This window comes from Bradysia coprophila, assembly GCF_014529535.1.
Source record: "Bradysia coprophila strain Holo2 chromosome X unlocalized genomic scaffold, BU_Bcop_v1 contig_12, whole genome shotgun sequence".
Taxonomy (NCBI): domain Eukaryota; kingdom Metazoa; phylum Arthropoda; class Insecta; order Diptera; family Sciaridae; genus Bradysia; species Bradysia coprophila.
This window is the reverse complement of record NW_023503293.1, coordinates 7053496-7077047: the sequence shown is the minus strand read 5'-3', so window position 1 is coordinate 7077047 and position 23552 is coordinate 7053496. Positions and strand designations below refer to the sequence as shown.

Here is a 23552-nt window from a genome sequence, read left to right as displayed (position 1 = left end):
ATTTTGTTAGGAGACCGGAAATTTTACTTACGCTTTACATTCGTTAATACCTTTCAAACAAAAAAAAATCATGAAATTCGGTCAAAATTTACTCGAGATATTGACAAAATACTACACGTTCACTGTACGGCCGAGTAGCCAGATAAGAGCTCACTCCAAGAGACCTAGCTCACGCTCCGGAGAACATAATTTCAAAAACTTTTTTTTCCCTGATTGGTCAATACCTATCTAATAAAGCTAAAACAGACGAAATATGTTCAAATGTGACCGACCTACAAGCAAAAACTGCTTGCCGCCCTCTGCCTGTTTCACACCAAGGGGTCTAACTCACGAGTCGGTCATCCGATTTCCAAAAACTTTTTTTTTTCGATCGGTATTGTAAATACCTTTTATTTGACGTATCACTTACAAGTGTAACGTTTGAATGTCCGGAGATATCTTCGAAAAACCGTAAAGCACTTATTGGGTCACAGCTCGGGAGGGGTCGATCCAAAATCACTCATCTTCGAACTTAGCCTGTCTTTTGACATTACCAAACGGAAAAAAAAAGAATTTTCAAAATCGGATGCGTTTTACTCAAGTTATCGTGCAGACGGACAGACGGACATTTTTTTTTTCACTGATTTGGCATCTCTAAACAACCACTCAGAGAGTCCAATTCGACGTGTTACAAACGTATGCGTAAACCTATAAGACCCCAGTACTTCGTACGGGTCTAAAATTTATTGATGAGTGCAACACAAAATCGACAGTCTGCAAAAATACGGCGCGAAGTTTCAAATGTGTGACTTTCAATTTCTGTTTTATGTAATTTATTTAATAATTGAAATCAGTTTTTTCCACGCTGGGTGCAATATATATTACACAATTGTCACGAAGAAGTCTTGCCGAGACTGATAGTGACAAGTGTGTACTCCATTTTATCACATAAGCGAAAACGAGACAACAACATAGACCTGAAGTGTAATTTTTGAATTAAACTTCTAGTTAAGTAATTTTGACATCCGAACACCGTGCGTATGTTATAATATATATTATGCACCTGTTGCCAAAATTGGTATTTTGACGTGTAGGACATTATTGCCCTAGCCGAAGGCGTGGGCCATAATGCCTACACGTCAAAATAACAGTTCGGCAATAGGTGTATATCATATTTTATCTGTCGAGAACAGATATATCGAGATAAACAAAAACTCCCTAGAGGGATAAGCTCGAGATTATCGTTCTAGACAGATAATAAATATTATAATATTATAATATACTTCTGTAAATTGTCAAAGTGTCATTCGCATATCTTGTTGTCTCGTTTTCGCTTATGCGATAAAAAAGAATATGCACGTATGACAAGCCGTCTCGGCAAGCCTCGACCGCTTTGTCATACGTGCATAATATTTATTATCGCATAAGCGAAAACGAGACAACAAGATATGCGAATGACACTTTGACAATTTACAGAAGTATAATGTTTGTTTATATATCCTAGGTGAATAATTTTTTCGGGGAATCACACCGCGTATGCGATAATAGTACTTTATTTCATATGGAGTAGGATCCTCGAGCGACAGCGAGAATCCTACTCCATATGAAATACAATGCTTTATTGCATGAGCGAAAACGAGACAACAACATATGACTGTTTTGACAGCAAACTATTAATGTATGAATTAGCGCTCTAGATAAGTAATTTTTCGGGTAATCACACCGCGAATGCAATAAAATATTTAACTTTCCTAATACATAATCAATAGATAAATAGATCAATAAAACAGAAACTTTCATGTCCTTGAATTTAGCACAAGATTAAAAACACAAGATTAGTAAATATCTTGATATATCAAGATTTGGTGACACGAATCTTGATATATCAAGATTGGGTGACACGAATCTTGATACATCAAGATTCATGTCATCGGATCTTCATATATCAAGATTTTATTGGTTAACATATTAAGGACTAGCGTCACTGTGCACAGAATTCTCACTGGCAGAGCTAATGACGAAGAATAAATAACGTCTCAGGGACTCTACCGTCACTGTACAATCAACGAAAAATGGTGATAGATTATCTGCATGTTCGCACTGGCAGTGATTACGATTCCTAACGGAGAATAGTCCAATTTGATGGATACCAACTTCATTCTACATAAACAGCGTTTTTACCCGCCGAGCGATTCGGCCCATTGCCCCGGAGCGAAATACTCATGGTGCCATCGACGTGTACCTTATTTCTATAGGTTTGTTCCAAGGCCATATGAATTGTCAAATTTCATCCACAGAACCATGACCTCAATAATTTCTCGTTGTAAATCTGTACGAAATATCTCGTGAGCAATGGAACGCCTCAATGTTCCAGAAAGCTTTGTGTTTGATGCGTGCATCGCTTGGTCAAGAAATGTATGCGTCAACATGGGCGTGGACCCAACTATGCTGAATTTTCGTCACCAGCTGGATGACTGTTTTCATCTGATTCAATTTTCTGCAATGTCTCGCACCCAAATACATTCTTGTCTATCAAAATACAGTGAGCTGTTTACGCAGAACGAACTCTTAGAAATAATCAACATAGCCACGCTAGGTGACGGGGCGCAGCTAACATATTTTGTTGGAAAGAGTCGAGTCAAATCCGCCAAATGGGACACCAATGCCTACATGGTATTTTCGCCAAAACGTTTTACCGACCGCAGTTTAAGGAAATGCAAGACGGGTCTATTCCGCACAAACAGTAACCTTTCACTAGGTGCTTTTGCTATGCAACCCATCGTCGCGAACACGAAGCAGAGAGGTAGGATGCGAGGCGTAATGAAAATCATCGAATGCAATGAGAATGGCGACACCAGCAACTTCAACATTCTTACCGAGCAACCACTGGTTGCGACTTACGGTGACGAAACGACTCCGAGAAGTTTCATAAAATTGGTCCGACCAGTTATGATTAAGCGTCATAAATTCTACTACATTCGAATAGAGTTGGATCGACGGGAAATTCACAACGAAATTTTTTTCGAGCAAACAGTACGTTGCCATACGCGACTACGTCATGCTGTTCCAGTTCGGATTTATATCCCATTTGTATTGTATATAAGTGATGACGTTATAATAATAATGACGTAAAGTGAATAAGGAAAGGACGGATTCTTGTTTTTTTTTTTATCAAATCCCGAGGGAAAACAACTGTGAAGAATTCTACTCACTACGATTGAAACCACTTTAGGTGGGGGATGCTGTCCCCTGAACTTCTTGTTCAGAACTGATTTTATTTTCCTTTCTTTTTACATTTCTTTTTCTATGCTCTTTCGATAATTGGTATATTCCATTCATTCGCTCATATTTTCATCCATTCGACCACATTTTCTAGTCATTCGCTCATAATTTGTGCTCTTTCGTTCCAATCATACAAAATCAGAAGATTAGTAAATATCTTGATATATCAAGATTCGTGTCACCAAATCTTGATATATCAAGATTCGTGTCACCAAATCTTGATATATCAAGATTCGTGTCACCAAATCTTGATATATCAAGATTCGTGTAATCAAATCTTGATATATCAAGATATTTACTAATCTTGTGTTTTTAATCTTGTGCTAAATTCAAGGACATAAACTTTCAGTCGCACATTCGCGCCGCATTTTTTCTATCATTCTGCAGAGTGTCGATTTTTCAAACATTTTTCATGAACTGTGTACTCATCTTTATAATCGCACGATAGCAACGCACTATTATGTTTTCGGTACAAGAATGAATAATCGCACTATAACAACGCACTATTATGTTTTCGGTACAAGAATCTAACTAATAAAAATGCACGGTTGACTTGACAATTATTTATTTTTGGACAATCGAACTAGGTCCCATCTGTTGGGTGGGTCGGATCTCTTGACTGTCTGAACTTCTCAATAGATTCGTGTCAAATAACGGTTTCTTCTCTCAAAATAGTGTCAAATGAGTTGTCAATTTCACAAAGCTAACCTCAAACAATGGAAGCGCCATATAAACTTCTGTAACATTGTGATTAGCTTTGTGAAAATGACAGCTCATTTGACATCTCAAACGACATTGACAATGATCCATAGTATTTTTATTGGCAATGATTTATTGGTCAAGAGCTACTAGAACGGTCTAAATCGCTGATTAATAAATTTAGATCAGTGTCAAATAACTGTTCTTCTCTCAAAATAGTGTCAAATGAGTTGTCAATTTCACAAAGCTAACCTCAAACAATGACAGCTCCATATAAATTTTTGTAACATTTTGGTTAGCTTTGTGAAAATGACAGCTCATTTGACATCTCAAACGACATTGACAATGATCTATTCTGATCAGTTTCAATGAAATGAGACGGTAAAAAATGACGCTGCGCTCAGGCGGCAAACAAGAAAAATACGTTTGGAATTTACTGATGGTTGAACCGATACCACCCATTTTCGAACTTGACCTGTGGATTTCAATGCTTCATCATTTTTTTTTTTTTTAAATCCGTTGAGATTTACTCAAGTTATCGTGTTAAGAAAGAGCACAAAATTGTTACATTTAACGTTTTTTTAACCCCATTTCCATATTTAATCATAGTGAAAGTGTTACGTACGGTGTATTTTCTTTTGTTAGACCAAACCACTCTCTCATTCAAGTTTACGATATTTTTAACGTTGCGGTTGAGCAACGGGCTATTCAAACAGCTAAAGATATCTACCAAATAACGACAGGACAACAGTTCCTTTCATTTGAATAGAATCCTGTGTAGATCAGTAGATCACATCGTTGCGTCCTTATACAGTACGTTTGGAATCACTGAAAAATTCCACTGCAATTCCACTAGAACTCACCCACAGCGCGAGGTTATTAGACTAAAAACCATTTTCAAGCATAGGGTGAAACAGAATATTTAACAGAACAGATGCTCTTCCCTTACCCAAAAAAATCACGTGAAGTAAATTTAACCTGTTACAGACGGCTGTCATTATGTTATCGACAGCGAAAGCAAGAATAAACGACAAGCTCTGACTGATGAGGTCTTATATAGCAAAAAGCATGTTCAAAACAAATAAAGTAAAAGATTTCTGAAATCAATCTCTTTAAATCTTCGATCAAATGAAGTAATAGTTTGTATAGTAAAACTGTTAATATGCTTGCATGCCGTTTGTGACATGTTAATTTAATGAAGCAAAGACGCTGTTTCGACTTAGGGAGTCAGTGGCGGTTCGAGGCTAACGTGGTCTAGCCATCATAACTTGTTTCCACTGATCCCTTCCCAATTCACTGAAAAATTCCTTCTCTCAAGCACTCGACAGTGCTATGGTTAGACCGGTTAGACCCATGACTTACAGTCAAGGTAATAACGTACATGGAAAGAAAGGACCTATGAGGCTATCGACGCACTTATCACCTACAACAACAAAAAAATCTTCCTCCTCTTTAACTTGAAACACTTTATGAACTTATTACAATTCGTCCCTCTGATCGACAAATCTCATCGGTAAAACTTTATGATCGTCCTCTCGCAGTTGATGCCTCTGGCACTCTCCTTCCTGATTTCTTAACAGATTGTCGACTCTGCAATCTGCATCTGCAACTGCGATTAGCCTTTGGAGATTTATGCACTGGACTAGACAAAGACGTTTCAAATTTCGAACTCGACGACTCATTTATGGACTAGATAAAGGTGTTAGTTTTCTTTGGTTAACAACACCACTCCCCTGACTGGAATATTGAGGAAGAGAATGCCATTTCCCTTCTAACCTGGACTTCCTAATATGGTTTTAATGAACAAATCGAATACTGCTGTGAACGTTAATTCTATAAGATATGTTCACTTATCATCTCCACGATTATCGCAGGTCACTTTTTTATGGAATTTTTTAAATGATTGAATTGTAGTTTTTGGAAAGGTGTGTAGAAGGTTCCCAAAGGAAAATTAGTTTTTTTTTTGGTTTTGATGTTTTTTTTATATAAAAAATAAAATATTTTTAGAACATCGAAAAAAAGTCCTGAATTTTGGTTCCGTATTATAATTTTGTCCATATAAATTTGTGCCATCGTTTCCGTTCCATTCTTCCATTTCGATTCACTCATCTTGTACGTCCAGCTGACCGGAAAAGCTTTCGATATCTAAATTTTTGTACGCACCAAGCGACAGATGCCATTGGTTCTTAACGAATTCAGTCTTAGTGTCGATGTAATTTTGAATGGTGTCAATGGTGGAGTCTTTGTTCAACTGCATCTGCAAATCCGAATAGAAATCACAGAACAGCACCGGTTCTTTTGAGTGTTGCGTTTTTCGTATGGAGCAATATTGACCGTGATGTAACAGATGATGCGAGTGTACGTCAAACGATGGTTCGGCCAGTCGGGCTCCGATTGGCACCTGTTCGCGCAGCAATTTTTCGTAATATTTGTCCAGGTATTCTTTGCCTTCGCTGAAGCTAACCAGATCGGACTTCATGTCCATCAATTGGCGTTCGATTTGTTTCAGCTTCATTTTGATGTATTTGAAGCACGTCATCGATTTGCGCATGTACTTCTCCTTTTCGGAATAGCTTGGATCGAGCACTTTGGCTATTTCGAAGCAATCGATTGATCGATTGAAATCGGACACCAGAAAATAGCCATTGGCCAGTGCCACCTGATTTTCCACCACATTCGGTGCATGATCGGTCGCCGCGTGTAACACAATCAGTGCATCACTACTCCGGTTCGATCGTTGTAAAATTGTTCCCATGCTCAGCAGGGCAATGTCTTTGTATTTCCTCGGCGACAAATGAACAGCTCGTCTGGCACATTCCATTGCCTGGTTGGCCATACCCAGTGCACGCCAGAAATATGAGCTTAATACCGGATATTTCCACGATTGTGGATCGTTGCGAAGTCCAGTCACTAAAATTTCATTCATCGACGAGAGGCCCAGCTCTTTCGCATTCAGATCCAGTTCGGGTGACATCTCCAGTTTGCCACGATGCATCATCGATTCAAGGTGGTCCATACAGGCCATACAAAAACCAATCGATTCACAGACTGGCAGGGACGTTTTCGATTTTGTTATCGTATTCGGTGGGGTTGTTGGTTCCGGTTGTCGATTGTACTTCTTGGTATTGATTCGATTGAAGTATTTTTTCGCTTTCAGGGTGCTGTACATGTCCGTTTCCTGCACCAGATAGTTGATGATGCACTCCGTTTGATACATAAAATCAATGGTGTATGTGTTCGCCTCTTCCATCTTCTTGACCAGTTCGGTCTTAAGCAGAAGGAGCTTAGCATTGAGTAAGATGATCAGCTGAAGGTATTCACTTTGTCGTAAAAATGCAACTAGGTCGTTCGGCCGTCGCAAGAAGAATGGCGAGTCAATCTAAGAAAAGGAATCGAGATGAGTGCCACGAACCGGTAACACCGTTTAAATGACTAACCTTTGGCTGAATTTTACCGTCAACGGAAACAATCCAGTGATTAACTGCGCTCACATTTGGCGGAACTGTGCAGAATGTGATAAGCAGCCATAAAATTGGTGTTGAATGCATAGTTGAATTCAATTGGTTGTCCGAATCGGTTTCACATTTTATTTTGCACTGGAGCCACTCAATATAATTAAGTTGTTGCTCGTTGCGATTTGTTTTCCTTACGATTTTTCGTGAAATGTCACTTTTTATTTACCTTATTTTTTTGTGTGACATTTTGCACATTTTTCTTTCACTACGAGAAACGAATAAATTGGTGGGAAATTTGATTTCTTTTTATTTGGGGATGGATACGTTCACTTTCCATCTCAGTTTCTACATTTTCAATTTTGTGGGGGGAAAGTCGTCCTTATTTGGGACCTTTTTTTAATGATCTACGGCATTGGGCAAACAGAAGATTTTAGACGGGGACTGTGCAGGAATGGCGTTTGGTTTCGCTAAAGAATTCAATTAATATTATTGCGTTTACTGTCGAAAATATTGGCGATGTATATAGATTGTGGATTTGAGCACTGCACTACTACACGGGACTGTCAATGATTGACGCTGTTGGCAAGTCGGTCTTCTGTCACTTCACAGTTCACACGAACAATATTTTCATGGATATATGATCGAAAATTTGAATTTTGCAACAAATGATTTTGTTTTTTAAACTTCGTTTATCAAAAGACTTCTTTTTGCGGGAGAACAATTTCCACAATCTTTTGTCTGCACAGTACAAGATCTTGAGACACCCACGAAGTCATAAAATTTATTAAATGCAGATCTATGATACAAACCTGTCATACACACCGAATTCAATCACTATATACATTGACAAATTGATATACATTGACTCTACTAAAATTGAAATGGAAAGTGTGCACGGGAGCTCAATTGGTTCGAGCAGCTCCCCGGCAAGGTCAAGATTGTGGGTTTGTGTCACACCTGTGCATCAATTTGTCATTTCAAATTACATGTCCACAAGCACACTCCATACCATAACCATTACTCATTTGATCCGATTCCATTGACGTGGGATAATTTGGAACCTGGTGCTAAAACAACGCATTTTTCAACTAGGTAAAAGGTGAACTCGTACACGATTTTTTGATACCAACATTTCGTAAAAGGAGTCACATGGCTAAAACGTATTTCAGCAGTTCACCTTTTACATAATTTAAGTGTGTTCTTTTGGCACCGTGTTCCAGAAGATCCCCCGATACCGGTCCATTACCAAAGCGTAACGTTAAAAATATCGAATGTCCCTTTCAAATGAATATAATAGACTATACGTCACACAAATGTAACAATGTTCACCAGCTGATGTAAAAGCAGCTGTTTCTAGATGTGCTCACTGAAATAACTTACTAACTGTCATGGGAATTTTGTTGATGCAGAGCCTAGGTGAGATAAATTTTCACAGGAAATGGATGCTTTACTAACAATATTTTTAAAAACAATCTTGAGTTTTCTATAGACAATTCTACCTCGATTCGGTTCCACTTACTCGAGTCATTATTAGCCAAAGAACTCATGCCTGGCAGTTCATAAACTGCAAGCACTGCCTCGAGCACATAAGGTTTTATTTCCATTATTTCAATTATTCGGTTATATTTTTCGGATTGCGCTCAATTTACGTCGGAATGATAAAAACGGAACGAGTTCTCCTGTTGACGTTATAACACGGAAACAGCTGGAAGTCTGAACATAAAATAAATTAATAATTTTTGCCGAAAGCTGTCGGTGATTTTGATCTTAGACCATTGCCAACGACATTTAAAATAAATAAATAATTTTTCATGACGGTACGGCCACCGAAAATGGCATAAATAAAAAAGCATCGTTTATTATCGTGTTGTGCTACGCGCGTTCAATTCGCCATCTTTGAGTGTAATCAATCTTAAGAGAAACATAAACGGTAAGTGGACTGCAATTCAATTTCATTTCTTTTATCATAAATATGGTTAATATTTTGCCAAATCATTGAAATCTTAATTGTAAATGTGAATGTCATGCAACCAATCAAATGTCATCGAAAATTAAGTTGTATTTTGTGAATAAATTGCATTTGAAAATCGGCGTCTTCCTTTCGTTTCATGAAAAATGAATGTAAAAGTAAGCTAGACGGTGTGAAATGGTGTAAATTTTGTGTGTACTTGAAACAAAATAAATTTTGCACGTAGGTCTCGCATTCGGTACACAATGAATGGGGTCACTATTGCATTGTGAAACAATTTTGTTTTATGTAAAATGATTGACCTGATTAAATGCCGAATAGGTGATAGTGTCTCTAAATGCATCGAATGTGAAGGAAGAAAAAAAAAAGTAAATCGAAGTTCTTTTTCACTTTATTGTGACAACGTTCGATTTCGTTGATGATTCCACCCAATTAGATTAAATTCTGTTTATTGCTGGTATTGCAATTATCATATCATAACGTTCGATAAGGAATTAAAAGTGCAATCCATCGGCGTTTGTTGAACACATTTATTATGCCTCATTCATACGGTACAGTTCTCTCTCTATTCTTATATATACATTGGTTGATGAACTTCACACGGCTTTTCTTTGTCGTATTCCATGGAAAGGTCCTTTTTCTGTCAATGAACCATTCGAAGAAGTGGAGCCTTCGTTTTTCGTTCAATCGAAAACAGTTTTACCAGTCTGTGTCATCGTTTATCAAAATTATGACAATCTTTTTGGTTAAAACCAAAAATTAATGGACGGAATTTGTCATGATGGAATCGTATACGATGTTGTCAATAGCTCTGTCCTTATTCCTTCACGAAAATATTATTGGTTTGGTGTGTAAATGTGTGTGTAATACAAGCACAATTATGGAGGCAAAATGCAGTTTTCTGACTACTTCTATGGCGATTGCCATTCGCCGTTCAAATTTACTCCTACAATATTTGCCATAACCATTCATAAAGTATGTCGGTGTAGTAACTGAAATTTATTGACGGAATTTTGTAAACAAAATCTGCTCCAAGACCAGATTTAAAGAAAAAATCTGTTGAAATGAATGAACATCCAGCTCTGCTTCTCAATGAAACCTTAAAAACAAAAAAAAATCAATTTGAATCGACTTTAAACTTCCGTCTAAAAAATATTCTCCTTGAAATTTAAACTTTCGCACAGCAATGAAATTGCTCAACATCAACAAAAATATTTACTTTCACTGATTAAATGCACAAAAGAGAACCAAAAAACGTTTCATTGGGAATGGAATATATGGCATTGATTCCGTACCACGTACTCAAAAACAGAAAGACAAACTCATAATCATTGTATTGTGTATTAAGCTCGCCAGAATGTACATTCGAAAATCGGGTAAAAATGTCCAATGCTATAAAATTGTTGCAGGCACAGAATTTGTATTATATTTATTGCTGGTTGGTACGGATGACATTATGTGAGAGAGTATTTTACCAATATGTCCTCTAAATTATTTCTTTCTTCGCATATGAAATTGAAGTACCTACACTCATAATAAAACGATCTTGGTGTATATTTTTGCAATGTCGGGAGCGTAATGCAAATTCTGTTTACAAAAAATGTTGATCTCTTTCTCACACAAAATTTTTTGTTTTTGTATGTACTGTACCCACGACATTACATTGTGCGCACACTCTTTATATAGAAGAAAAAATACAAACTTTTCATAACATTTTTATTTTCATCTATGATTGTGACGTCAGATCATTGACCTTTTTCAATTTGAATGTTCTTAAGCTTTCAACGGTTCTTTTTTTTCTTTGTTTCTCGTTTCATCACCAAAAGCATAAAAGGAAAAAAAAAAACTGTCTTGGTTTTAGACGTTTTAGATGAGGATTTTCTTGGTCATGCGGTCAAAAAAACTTATCAACAATTCGATGTTACTTTCGTACATATATTTATTAATGGCTTATCCGCACATACTAACAGTCGGTTGTTGTTATCTATATCATTGGTTGTTTGGTGAACTTTTTTTTTTAACTTGCAAATACATCTCTCCATTTCAAAATAATAGATTGTTTATGGTCTTATACTAATGCTGAAAAAGATGTAAACAAATCCATTTTTTGTTTCTCTTCGTTTTTTCTTCAAATAAAAATACATAAACACACACACATCGCGCACAAAGTTGTTTTGAATAGATATAATAGTATTGTGGTCTCTGTCTAGACACCAAACGTTTGCATGTGTTGTTTACATTCATATTTTGAAACTCTCCGAACCTTGTTAGACGCACTCTCCGCGTATTTGGGTTCATTGGGTTGTTATAATCGAACAACAACAATTTTTAAAAAAAAATTAAAAGAAAAATCCGATCGACCAAAATCGACAATCGAGGATATTTTCGAAAAACTTATCCAAAAAGAATACAAAAACCAAACAGTCAACACTGGCTACCAGTGTTAGTTTAATGTTTTGATTGCTATTTCATTCAACTGCATGTCTCTTCGTTGTATATGTAAAATATTTTGGACACCTAACTACATTGACAATATGTTGCAAATATGTGCATTCTAAAATGGCTGTACCATGCACTTCTCATGGTGTGTATGTATTGCAAACGCACCATGTGTATTCAGCTGATGTGTCTGCGAAAAATTCCTTCGTTTTTATTATGCTCCTTCTGCAAGTTCTATTGATGATTTCGATGACATGTTTTTTTTGGGCCAGAATGAAAAAGAAAACGTCCATGACCGAACTGTTGTCACAAATTGTTGTCAATTAGTTTTGCAGCAACACCAAGCAAATTATTTAATCAATTTTTGGTCCACATGTCGCTCTCAAACTGTTATTTTGTATAGAATGTCGTTGATCCAAGAGATTCATCACTTTCAAATTGAAACATTTATTTTCGGTATTTAACGCACAAGAATGTCATAAGTTGTAAACTTTGCAAATAATACAGAAAATTTGCAAGGTTCTCAAGTGAAGGTTACAGTTTTGTTTTCATTGCTGTGTATTGTTTGGCCGTTTAATGTGCTGCTGAAAAACGGTTGCTATTCCAATAAAATTATTTTATTTTATGCTGTTAATAAAATAAGCGAGACAGCTCTTCGGCTGACAAAATAAGCTGTTAATGCTTGGTGTATAGGTATGCACAAGTTTTATAGTGAATTGTTCTGGTTTTTTTTGTATGATTCGTTTAGTTTGGAAACATTTATACGTCTGCTCAACAAGTTCACGGATCTATTTTTATTCCATTTTGTGTTGTCTGTTTGGACAGTGAATCAGAGGCACGTAATTTTCATTGTAGTTCAATGTCAAGGTAACAAAATTAACGATTTGATCGTTAGATCGTGAAATGTTGATATGGATCACGACTTTTTTTAGTGGTAGCAACTAGAACTGCGGTGGTAACTTGAACGTAATCTGGATCACAATCGAGAGTAGATCTGAGAGAGAGAGAGAGAGAGACAGAGAGAGATCGGTTATAACCATCATTGTTTCCGTAATTTGTCCACTTGTCCATTTGTTGTTAACACCCGAAACGGTTATTTTCTCTGACACTGGAGGTGGAGGGATGAGATCAATTGATCAAACTGTAGTATTACTCCTAGGCTAGTATCTTCTTCACTCATTTCTCTGTATTAAAAATTAAACCGATCCTTGGGATTGAGACATGGCAATAAAACACACGAGCAATTTTGCATTGATGGGATCGACAATTATGCTGCGTTTCCCATTGTAATTCGATATTCACCACAGGCTAAACAATGAAAACGCAGCATAATTATCGATCCGATCAACGCAACATTACTCGTGTGCTTTCAGCCTTAGATAAAGGACCAAGGCGAATCCTTTGCTTTCTAAATTATAAAATATTCATGCGACTCGATCCATACCTTATTCTCATTTCTTCTTCCACATTTCATTTCGATTACCATAATCTACACCAAAACCGTAGATAAGACCGCAACGCATATCTGTGACGTGTTGGTTGGTGGTAATGGTAATTTTCAGTATTTTTACCATATTATTTGTAGTTGATAAGCAATGTGCATCATCGTAATTCAATTGTTTTGTCTTTGAAGAGATTTGTCTCCCTCTCGCTCTCTGATTTTTAACATTATCTTTATTCCGCATCAGCATCCAGTGACACAAATTTTAACAAAAAATCTTTTCAGTTTACAGTGTATCCAAATTGACTAAGTATTGACCAGCGCCTTAAACTAACGAATCGACCGATTGACACGCCAGGACAAATCCTCAGCAAAAATGTTTTCGTTCCACAAACCAAAAGTTTACCGATCAACGCAGGGTTGTTGTATATGTAAAGCGAAATCCAGCAGGTAATTTCATCTTTCGAAATTCAATTACGTAAATTAAACCGACAAGCAATTTTGCATTCGAGATCGATGAATTATGTTGCGTTTTCCACTGTTTAACGTGTGCTACAAATTGGAAAAACGCAAGACAATCGTCCACCTCAACCAAATTGGCAATTGCTCATGGGGTTTTACGGCCTTAGAGAACCAACCCGATTCTAACTGATTTTCGATTTTCAGTTCACGTTTCACAGATTCAAAGAAATATGAAACAGACTTCATTGAATGCTTTCAACTGAGCACACCACGCAAAGGTGAAATTTGCAATGCATGCGTTCTGCTAGTGAAACGATTCAAACGCTTACCGCCGGGAAGCGATCGACATTGGGGTCACGTAAGTAATTTTTTTCACATTTCTTTTTCGGTTTGGTCACATTGCAGGAACAAAATGTAAAACTTTTTCCGAAATGTTCTGCAGGTTGTTGATGCACGCGTTGGACCCGGTCTGAAGTCAATGACTAAATTCAAGAAGCGCAAAGAAGAACAGTTGTTGCAACAAGCTAACGGTAATGGAAAAGCGACCGTCGCAACGACATCACAAAATTTAAAATCCCTGAGCAGTGTGTCCGAACGCTTTGGCAAAATATTCAAAAAGACGAAAAAGAAAAAGCTACTGGAAGTGGAAAAGCGAGACGCCAGCCCATCTTCGGACGAACAGTCGTCTCCATCGAGTCCCGGTTCGATTCCGACCGATTCGGAAAACGTTTACCTGCAATTCGATATGGACGATGAACTAGAGAATGACAGCCATCGATTGAGCGATATCGGCAGATTGAAGAAGTACCAACGAAAATCCTATCGTCCGTTAAAGAATCGTGGCCAAATTCAAGCTTCCATAGTTGACGAACAATTCTGGGTCCGTGTGAAGACGTGTTGCGGCGTAGTGTATGAGAATAAATTAATTGGAGCCGTAATGGTTGACTCAATGTCCACAACTGTGTGTCCATTACATAAACGTGTTCCGAATACGACGAATGAAGTGGCGAAAGTGACCAACGGCACCATGCATCCAAATGCACAGCTCGACGCTTTCAATACACAAGTACAGGAAATGTACGCTAACAATGCTGCGTTAAAGTCATGTAGCATTGCGGATAGTTCCACAAATGCAATACGCGGTGCTAAGTACGAAGCAATGCATCAAATTGACGTTGTAGATACGACAAGCATCAAAAACAATTACAAACTCAGCAAATTAGCCCAATCCAGCACGGAGATGAGTTCGAAGTCGTTCAATTATCTGCATAAAATTAAGGCTGACTCCGGTAAAATCACAAAACTTCCAACCAAATTGAAATCGAGCGATTTGAATATTGTGAAAAATTTGGTCAAATTTTGTCACGAGAAATCGGCCAAAGTGACACCGCTCAATGATAAAATCATATCGGGAGCGCACAGTGAAAAACTGAATGAAGTGCTGGGCACGAAAATGAACGAAAACTCGTCGGATTCGGGATATGATGAGATGTCGAATAGCCAAGAATTGAATCAGGTGAGGAAATAATTGCAGTTTTGTTTGTCTACAACGACTTCTTTAACCGTTTGCGACAACAATTCCCTGCGAAGATTGGAAAATGAAAATAATTTTTGTAAATGAATTCCTTCCAGAAATCGAGAATCGGTGCAATCAGACCCGTTATTCTAGCTAATGGAATTAAGCTCCATGTGCAACCACAAAATTTAGTGTTAGCTGCGAATCTGGCTGGAATATCTCCAATGCATCAAAAAGTGAGTATAATAGCCCAGTTGACACATGATTATCGGTGTGGTAGAAGTAGATAGAATAAGTCAGGGTCAGGTTTTGGATCAAACTTATTCAATTGTGGGTTCGAAGTTACACCTGAAAAATTTGATCAGTGTGTTGGCGAAGTGGGTTGTGGAGTCGATCGTACAAAAACTACGAAAAAAAAACTCTCAAAAGAAAACAATGCGAAGTTCTCCTGTTGTTCGTCTTATAGATTGACTAAGTCGATTTAGAAACGTCATTTCTGCATGACTCCTAGAGGCAAGCGCCATAAATTTTGAAATAAACCTTGCAGGCCGGAAAAAGTGTCCAAGTAATAAATTTAACTAGTGTTGACGGTCCTTGTCATGATATCATTGTAAAGGTAATGACACAATAACAAAATCAACATAAGAAACTATTCCCGGTCTCAATAATACTCTAACTCGTAAAAGTCACCGTCTATGACCAACTTTTTGTTTGACACATGCTATTCGCAGTCAACTGCCAATAGTCAAAATTGATGCGTAGCGCAAAATCGTATCTCATCAAGGTGAAGGCAAGGCTGTATACTTTGGGGAGGTCACGCAGATGCAGATACGCGGGTTACACACCACGTTTCATACAAAAAATTCACCACGCCATACAAATTCAATTTTGGTGAATTTGTTTGTATGGAAAAGGTGTGTTCCCGCGTATCTAATAAAATGGCGATCTGCGTGACCTCCCCAAAGTATACAGCCTTGGGTGAAGGCACCATTAGTATGCGAATAGCATTAATATTGACTGTTTTTAGAATTTGTGATTAAAGTTTACCTTTTGTAAAAGGGAGCAAGAGTCTGTAAAATCGCAGTTTGTAATAAGCAGCAACAGTCTGTAATGTCACAGTTTGTAAAAGGGAGCAATAGTCTGCAATGTCACAATTTAAAACAGGTATCAACAGTCTGTAATGTTACAGTTTGTAAAATTGAGCGACAATCAAACGCTCCGACAGTTCTGATGGCTCGTTTTTGCCCAAAAGGTTCTGTTTAAGGCCCGTCCGTCATAGTGAAATGACGAAAATGTATGGAAAATTTTATCACAAAAATTCACCGAAAAAATTCAAAGAAACTCACCTCTTTAGGTATTCACTGTATTCTCTTTAGGTCGCCAAGGCATACTTCCCTATGACGGGCCTTAACACGAGGAACAATAATAAAGAAAGAAAAACATTGAGTTACATCTCACTCTAAATTAAGACCAATTCAAGCGCACTTTGTTCGGCAAATCTAAATCCAAGCTTCCCTTCCAGTCACTCTACAAAACAAGCACAATACCCGCTCAGAATCAGATCGTTGCCGTACACCAGGACGTTATGCAAAATGTCATATCGTCGACAACCAGCAATAAAGTTGAGGCCACACCAAGCAACCAGACGAATCTCAATCAAAATTTGGTAGTTATTAAACCAAAGTATTTTCAACAGGCCACCAACTGAGACAGGTAAAAAGATTTAAAAAAAAAGAATTTTCGTAAATTTTTCGTTGAATGAAAACTTAACGAAAATCGTCAATTTCTTTTGCGACGGTTAATCATTTTTCTAAAAAAAAAATATTTTTCTTCGTTCAGTATTTTTTTACTTTTAATTTATTTTTTGTCTTGATTTTGTTTAGCTTATTTTACTTTTAAAAAAATTGGAAAAAGTTTTTCATTTCCAAAAAAAGCATAAGAAAAGAAAATCCCAATTGTAGTTTATTGTACAAGTCACAACAAAGACAATCGATTAAAATGTAATGACCACTGTTTGGATAGGTAATTTTCGGAATTCTTTTCTTCCTTAATTAGAAAATCTATATTTTGTAATTTAAACATTTAAAAAAAAATCTGATGAATCTTCGACTTTCCATGTTACACACACATATATTTTATTTTGAGAACCCAGGACGAATGAAAAATATAAATTGTTACGAGCTCGTGAATTTTGTGTGGGTGTACATGACATCCAGATTTATTATAAAAAAATATCTATTTTTTGCAATTTTAGCGCGTTTTTTTAATGTTTATGTTTCCCTTAATTTTTTTTTTCTTTCCAATGTGCATTTTATTTATCAGCCTGTATTTTATGATATAAGAAATTATAAAGTTAAAAAGAGAAAAAGAGGAAAATTTGTAAAAAAATAAAATTAAAAAATCTTTTTGCTTTAACTATTAGGTGTTGAACGGATAAAATTTTTCTTTTCTTTTTGTAGAGAAAACAAATAAAAATAAAAATTTAGAAATTAGAAATTTGTAATGACGTAAATATAAATGTATTTAATACTGCAGTTCGTAATTGTGTATAAGTACTGATATACATATAGATAGATAAAATGATTACTAAGTAAATTAAATAAAAAAAGTTAAATAAATTTATAAAAATGAAAGAAAATCGATTGAAGGTTGGTGTGAACGTTCAATGAACAGAAACAAAAAATGTTTGAAATGTTCAGTTAAAAACTATAAGTCACTAAAACTAAAAATTAATTCTCGTAAAACACACAGCGCAGTTTCACAACCGGCAACATAACCTCACAATTCTTACTTCAACATGTCATTTATGTCTAATAAAACATAACGACTGAACAAAACGTCACAAAAAAAATCCGAATATAAGAAAATTCAGTGTCAGATTGGTTTTTGATGAACTTCTTCGGCTTGAACGATTTTTCATCCGATAATTTTCCGGAAAAAAAACCGGCAAAAATCCGAGATTTATTTTTAAATCTTGGGTTGTCTCAGTCATGGCATACATGCAGGGACTCAGCCCGGCAGGATTTTTAGGCCTAGGGACAGATTTAAGAATTTACTAATTACGGAATTTTTATGCGTTTTAGGAATTGCTAGCTACAACCCCCGTTTCCATGCCCACGGTTACATAATCTGAGGTGGAAAAATTCCTAAGGCTCGTTTGAATTTCAGTTTATTTGGATTGACATTGTTGTGTTTAGTCAAATGTGAGGTGCTGTTTCCTATATAATAGGTCCGCCTGTAATAATAGGCCCTGAAAAGCCTGCCACACACACAGTGTGTTACGCGATCTTGTTTCCCGTTTTTCGTTTAAATCGATTGTTTGTTATGTAAATTTCTTCTTTTTAGAAAATATTTTCGAGAAACTTCGTGTTTTTGCGAATGATGTTGATACGAAAATTATAATAATGATTGACCGATGAGCGTTTTATCTTTCAGGTGACGGAAGAAAAAAAAATAATGAAAAAATCATCACTCTAAAAACTGTTAAAAATTATCAATTTCTATTTAAAGCTACATGCTTGCTTGGTGAGAGAACTGTTACACACAATGTGCATTGCATACACTACACACACATGAAAATTGGGAATATGTTTTCATTTGAACTATAGATCCGTACACCGAAACGGATTCTTTATACTTGCGACTTAACAAAGTAATGTAAGAGGAACAATACAATTTGAATTAAATGTTCCAATGACAACCATTAGTGAATTTGAGATGGTTTTGGGTTTCCTTTTTAACTATCCATCCATGAAACGAGTGACAATACAAATAGATACGAAGTGATCAACATTTTACAACCAACAACTCCAATCGATAATTCTATGAGTTACTAAACTACCTCGATAGAAGAACACATCCACTTGTTTCATTAATGATCTTTATGGGTCGTTGTTCAAATGTTCTATTTGTTGTTTTTCTATTTGTCATAATGTGGAATAACTGGAACATCTCTTGAGGTCGTTTATTAACTCTTACTCTTACCATGTATCACATCTTCAAATCAAAACTGTTGGAATGTGTTTAAGAAGAGTGCACTAAGTACTTAGTACTAAGAAATTTTAAGTGGAGAATCTCGCACAATCATGACTTTTTGTTACATGTCGTAAAAGGGCGCATACTATGATTCGCGTGTGCGAGATTCCCCGTCACCTTAAGTGCAATGTACTTACATTGTGGAACGGCAGTTTGTTTAAAATGTTGACCTAGTTTCTATTTCCATTGTGCGCGACAAAGATCCCTATCGTAAAACGATATTTACGACGCGAGAGCATCTTCCCCGGTTAAACTTTTGAATAAGTTGATGGTAACCAAATAACAAAGAAAATGTTACCGATACACGTAACGAAATAGACTTTTCTCTCACGATGTATCAGAAATCTCATATTTAGTGCGACGAAAACTCCATTCCGTTACCTGTATCTACAATATTCCGGCTGTTTTCGACGCTAAACTAAAAACTAAAATAGCAGCCTGTGTGCTGAGTGGCAACAGTGATTTGATGCGTGTGCTCGAATTCCATAAAAACAACAGAAATTCTGTGAACCATTACGAAATGACAAATTCCGATTCAAGTTTATCCTCGAGGTAATTATCGTTCATAAGGAAATCGCATAATTATTTGTTCCGCTTCTCAGTAGTGAGTAAATAAAGCATTTTTCACAACGCAGGCGAGAAATAGTTATTTTTCCCCTCCACTGAACTTCCAAAGCCTTTGTTGTGAAAAACGTTGTGTTAGCTCGGGTTGGAAATTTCATTTTGTCGGATTAACATAAAGAACTCCTTTTAAATGCAATTTCTAACTCTTTTTCCCTCCCTCGGTCAAAAAATACTACAATCTCGGAATTATAAAAAGTAACAATTACAATCTAATCGACGCTATTCAGTCCATAGGCATTACCAACGTTACGACATTGTTACGGTATCCATATGTATTATAACGTGTAAATGGAATGTGGAATGAATAACGTCGATTGGATTGTAATTTTTGAAAATCTAACTTCTTATATCTCTTCCACCGTATTTCTCTGGGGAAGAAAATGGAGTATATTTTCTAATCTGTCTGATGAACGTAGTTGTGTCACTGCAAGCATGTAAAACAGTTTTGAACGTCTTTATGATTTGAAAATTGATTCTTCATCCATTCTTAGTACAATTTTATTAATTTAATTTTTATTATTTAAATGGACATCCTTTTTGGCCCTTGTAAATAATAAAGAAAAAGGAAAAAACAAAATTCAAGAACCTGTACGAATTGACTTATAATTTTGTGGATAGAATTTTCGAAGAAACCGAAACATTTTATTATAATTATCATCAACAAAATATTTAGCATTTAGAAAATATTTAATTGAAATATTTAAGAAGAAAACAGTTACAGTTGCAGGAAAACAAATATCAAGAATTTGGTTCTCATCTTTAATCGATAGACAATTTAAATAACAAAACAAAACCATTTTATCAAAAATTTTTCTGTAGATTCACTGAACTCTCGTAGCATTTTATGTACAATCGAAACAAACAACAGAAAATAATGAGAAACAAACAAATTTTGTTCAACAATCTCATAAAATTTCGTTGTGTTTTATATTAGCAATCAATTTATCAATGAATTAAAAATGAATCAAACATTTAGTTGATTTCATTTAATTGAATTAAAAATATTTTTTTTTAGCAAATTACAGTTGAGTAACAGAAGTCAATGTTGCGCTTAAAAAATTTGTAGCCGTTTTTTAATCATCTGACCATTCAGATGGCCTAAACTGAACAGCTACAAAATATCAAGTGCAAACTTAATAATGTTACCGGAGATTGAAAGAATAATAGAATATACTTCTTGTACCTTGAGTTTATTTTATTTAGAGTAATTTATTGACTGCCTCCCTCAATTTTTTTTTTATAAAACTGATAATGTAACGTCGAAAAAAAAAAAACATATTTTATGTCGTTTTGATTTGAACAGTAGATCAATTCAAAAACCAAAACGTTTTGCCATACTTTGTTGCTTTTAATTTTACTAAAAGAAGAATAAAATCGTTGTTTTAAATATAAATCAGTTCCAATTGCATTTATTTAAATGGAAGACCTTTTTTGTAACCAAAAAGTGAAAAATTGATGGAAGAAAGAACATTGTCCAAAGAATAATATCACAACAACAGCAAAAAACATGTATCGGGGTGGTGTTATTTGTTTTGATGAAATTTTTACATTCCAAAGGGCGTTTTAAGTTTAATTTTTATTTTTTGTCACAGTGGAAACACTAAAGAGAATATTGAAAATAATTTAAAAAAAATATTTAGAAAACGACGAAGAAAAATGAAAAAAAAAAATTAGCAAAAATTGAAAAATAATAATAAAAAAAAACATTTAAATCAAAGAAAAACGATGGAGACATGACAATTTCAAATTGAACATAAACTTTACTTTAAAGCAATGTCAAATACATATTTACAGTTTTTTATAAATATAAAATATCAAATTTTTATATCGAGGGGATATAAAAAAAAAATGAAAACAAAAAAATAGAGGAATGAACATAATTTTTCTATATTTTTCTTGACTATTTTATACCTAATAGTTTGTATTTATTTATACAAATTTAAAATAATATTTATACTAAAAACAAAGCAAAAACAACAAAAAAAAATTGAAAATTTGAAGGGAAAGAAAAACATATTGAAATTAACGACGTTGTAATGTTAGGTAAAAAGATAATATGAAAAATATTATAATTATTGTGACTTAAATTTATATGTTCAATGTAATTATTTGCAATATTTATTATTATAAAATTATTCAAATTATATATAAAAAATGAGACGTCTTTTCTTTGTTCCGTCCTTGGCTTCATCTGAATTCAGAAAATGTCACTAACAATTCGTCTTTTTAAAATCTCTGTCTACCAGGGCCTACTTTTTGGAAACTAATTTCTTGAATTTCTCGAAATTTCTCGAATTTTCTCGAATTTCTTAAACTCGAGAAATTAGTTTCTTGAAGTTTCTTGAAATTTCTTGAATTTCTCGAAGTTTCTCGAATGTCTTGAATTTTCTGGAATTTCTTGAAATTTCTCTAATTCGAGAAAATCAAGAAACTTTGAGAAATTCAAGAAACATTTCTCGAAGTTTCTTGAATTTCTCGAAGTTTCTTGAATTTCTCAAAGTTTCTTGATTTTCTCGATTTTCTCTAAAAGTTTCTAAAAAGTAGGCCCTGCTGTCTACAGCACCTTTATCGGACTCTTTGTACATTTTATTACAGGGGCCCATTTTTCTAACAATAGATTAAGGAACTTGTTTATGCATTATCCGTGAACAAGTGGGTCGCCACCGGTTTCTGGTATGTTTTGATGGTTTTGATTTTGTTTTTAACACGTTGTCACACATTGTTGATGATTTCAAGATATTTTAATTGTGAGGTTACGCTGATCGCGGGGCTTCACCTAGCGCCAGTTAAAGAGCTTGGACAATTATTTAATATCGTTGCTGGGACGATAATATTGTTACAGAAAACAATATTATTGTCCGGAAAACGATATTGTTGAAGTCCACGGCAGAGTAAAATAAACCAGGCAGGAGCAGTTCATTTTCAAAACGTCAAATGAGGGACCTAATACACTGTATGAAAATGAACTCAAATGAACACTGACATAAATTGAAAAATTTTATTCTCAAAAAATATAAGGCTACTAGATTATTCAGGTCCCTAGTCAAATCAGCGCTCCTGCCTGGTTAACTTTACTCTGTCGTTTGTAGTCTGATACGATATTATCGTCTCTCGGACGATCTGGTCTCGAATCGAATTCGCTAAAAAAGACTTTAAGTCCGTGGTACGAATAGTATTTTTCATATTGGATGAAGAAAAAGTGTGACGAAGTCGCACTTTTCGGGTCCTAGGTATGAAAACGATATTATCGTCCAAGAGGCGATAATACACTCGGATATTTTTCCCTAGCCCATTATATGAACCTATATGAGTGGTAAATCGAGATTCCACCAGACTTCCCTAACTTGTCACGTCTGTGGCTAGATTAGAATTACCATTGACATGATAGTTGGCTTCTATCGTTAATTAAAAATGTCGACGTCGAATGAAAGATTAGTAATTAAATTGAATTTAGCGAAAGCTATTTCTGAAGCTAGGTAATACTTTTGATGAATCATTTATTTGAAAAAATGTTTAAAAAACCGTTAAAAAACGAGACGTTACCGAGAGGATCGGATCGTCCTTATAATTCGGATGCTGCTGCTGGCATGGAAATCGATTTTGACACGGAAATGAATACCGATTTGGATAGTGAGAGTGAAAATGAGAACG

The 23552-nt window shown here is 35.4% G+C and overlaps 2 protein-coding genes and 1 long non-coding RNA gene across 5 annotated transcripts; 1 reads left to right on the top strand and 2 right to left on the bottom strand.

Annotated features, from left to right (window-relative positions):
• Positions 1 to 1551: 1551 nt before the first annotated feature.
• LOC119067393 lies at positions 1552 to 11661 on the bottom strand. The gene is made up of 3 exons (XR_005085930.1): positions 11648 to 11661; positions 8931 to 8933; positions 1552 to 1725 (listed from the first exon to the last, which is right to left on the bottom strand). It is a non-coding gene; the product is annotated as an uncharacterized LOC119067393 (long non-coding RNA).
• LOC119067391 (tetratricopeptide repeat protein 17) lies at positions 5916 to 7672 on the bottom strand. Its single transcript, XM_037170321.1, has 2 exons — positions 7398 to 7672; positions 5916 to 7339 (listed from the first exon to the last, which is right to left on the bottom strand). The coding sequence occupies exons 1-2, from the start codon at positions 7506 to 7508 to the stop codon at positions 6062 to 6064; spliced, it is 1389 nt and encodes a 462-aa protein (XP_037026216.1). The 5' UTR covers positions 7509 to 7672; the 3' UTR covers positions 5916 to 6061.
• Positions 9093 to 17597, top strand: LOC119067389. 3 transcript variants are annotated; one of them, XM_037170317.1, is made up of 6 exons: positions 9093 to 9345; positions 13550 to 13714; positions 13931 to 14084; positions 14169 to 15242; positions 15359 to 15478; positions 16765 to 17597. In XM_037170317.1, the coding sequence occupies exons 2-6, from the start codon at positions 13641 to 13643 to the stop codon at positions 16948 to 16950; spliced, it is 1608 nt and encodes a 535-aa protein (XP_037026212.1). In that variant the 5' UTR covers positions 9093 to 9345; positions 13550 to 13640; the 3' UTR covers positions 16951 to 17597. The 3 variants fall into 3 exon arrangements, with proteins under 3 accessions (XP_037026212.1, XP_037026213.1, XP_037026214.1); XM_037170318.1 differs by having other exon boundaries at positions 9095 to 9542; XM_037170319.1 differs by lacking the exon at positions 9093 to 9345 and adding an exon at positions 9588 to 9606.
• The last annotated feature ends 5955 nt before the right edge of the window (positions 17598 to 23552 follow it).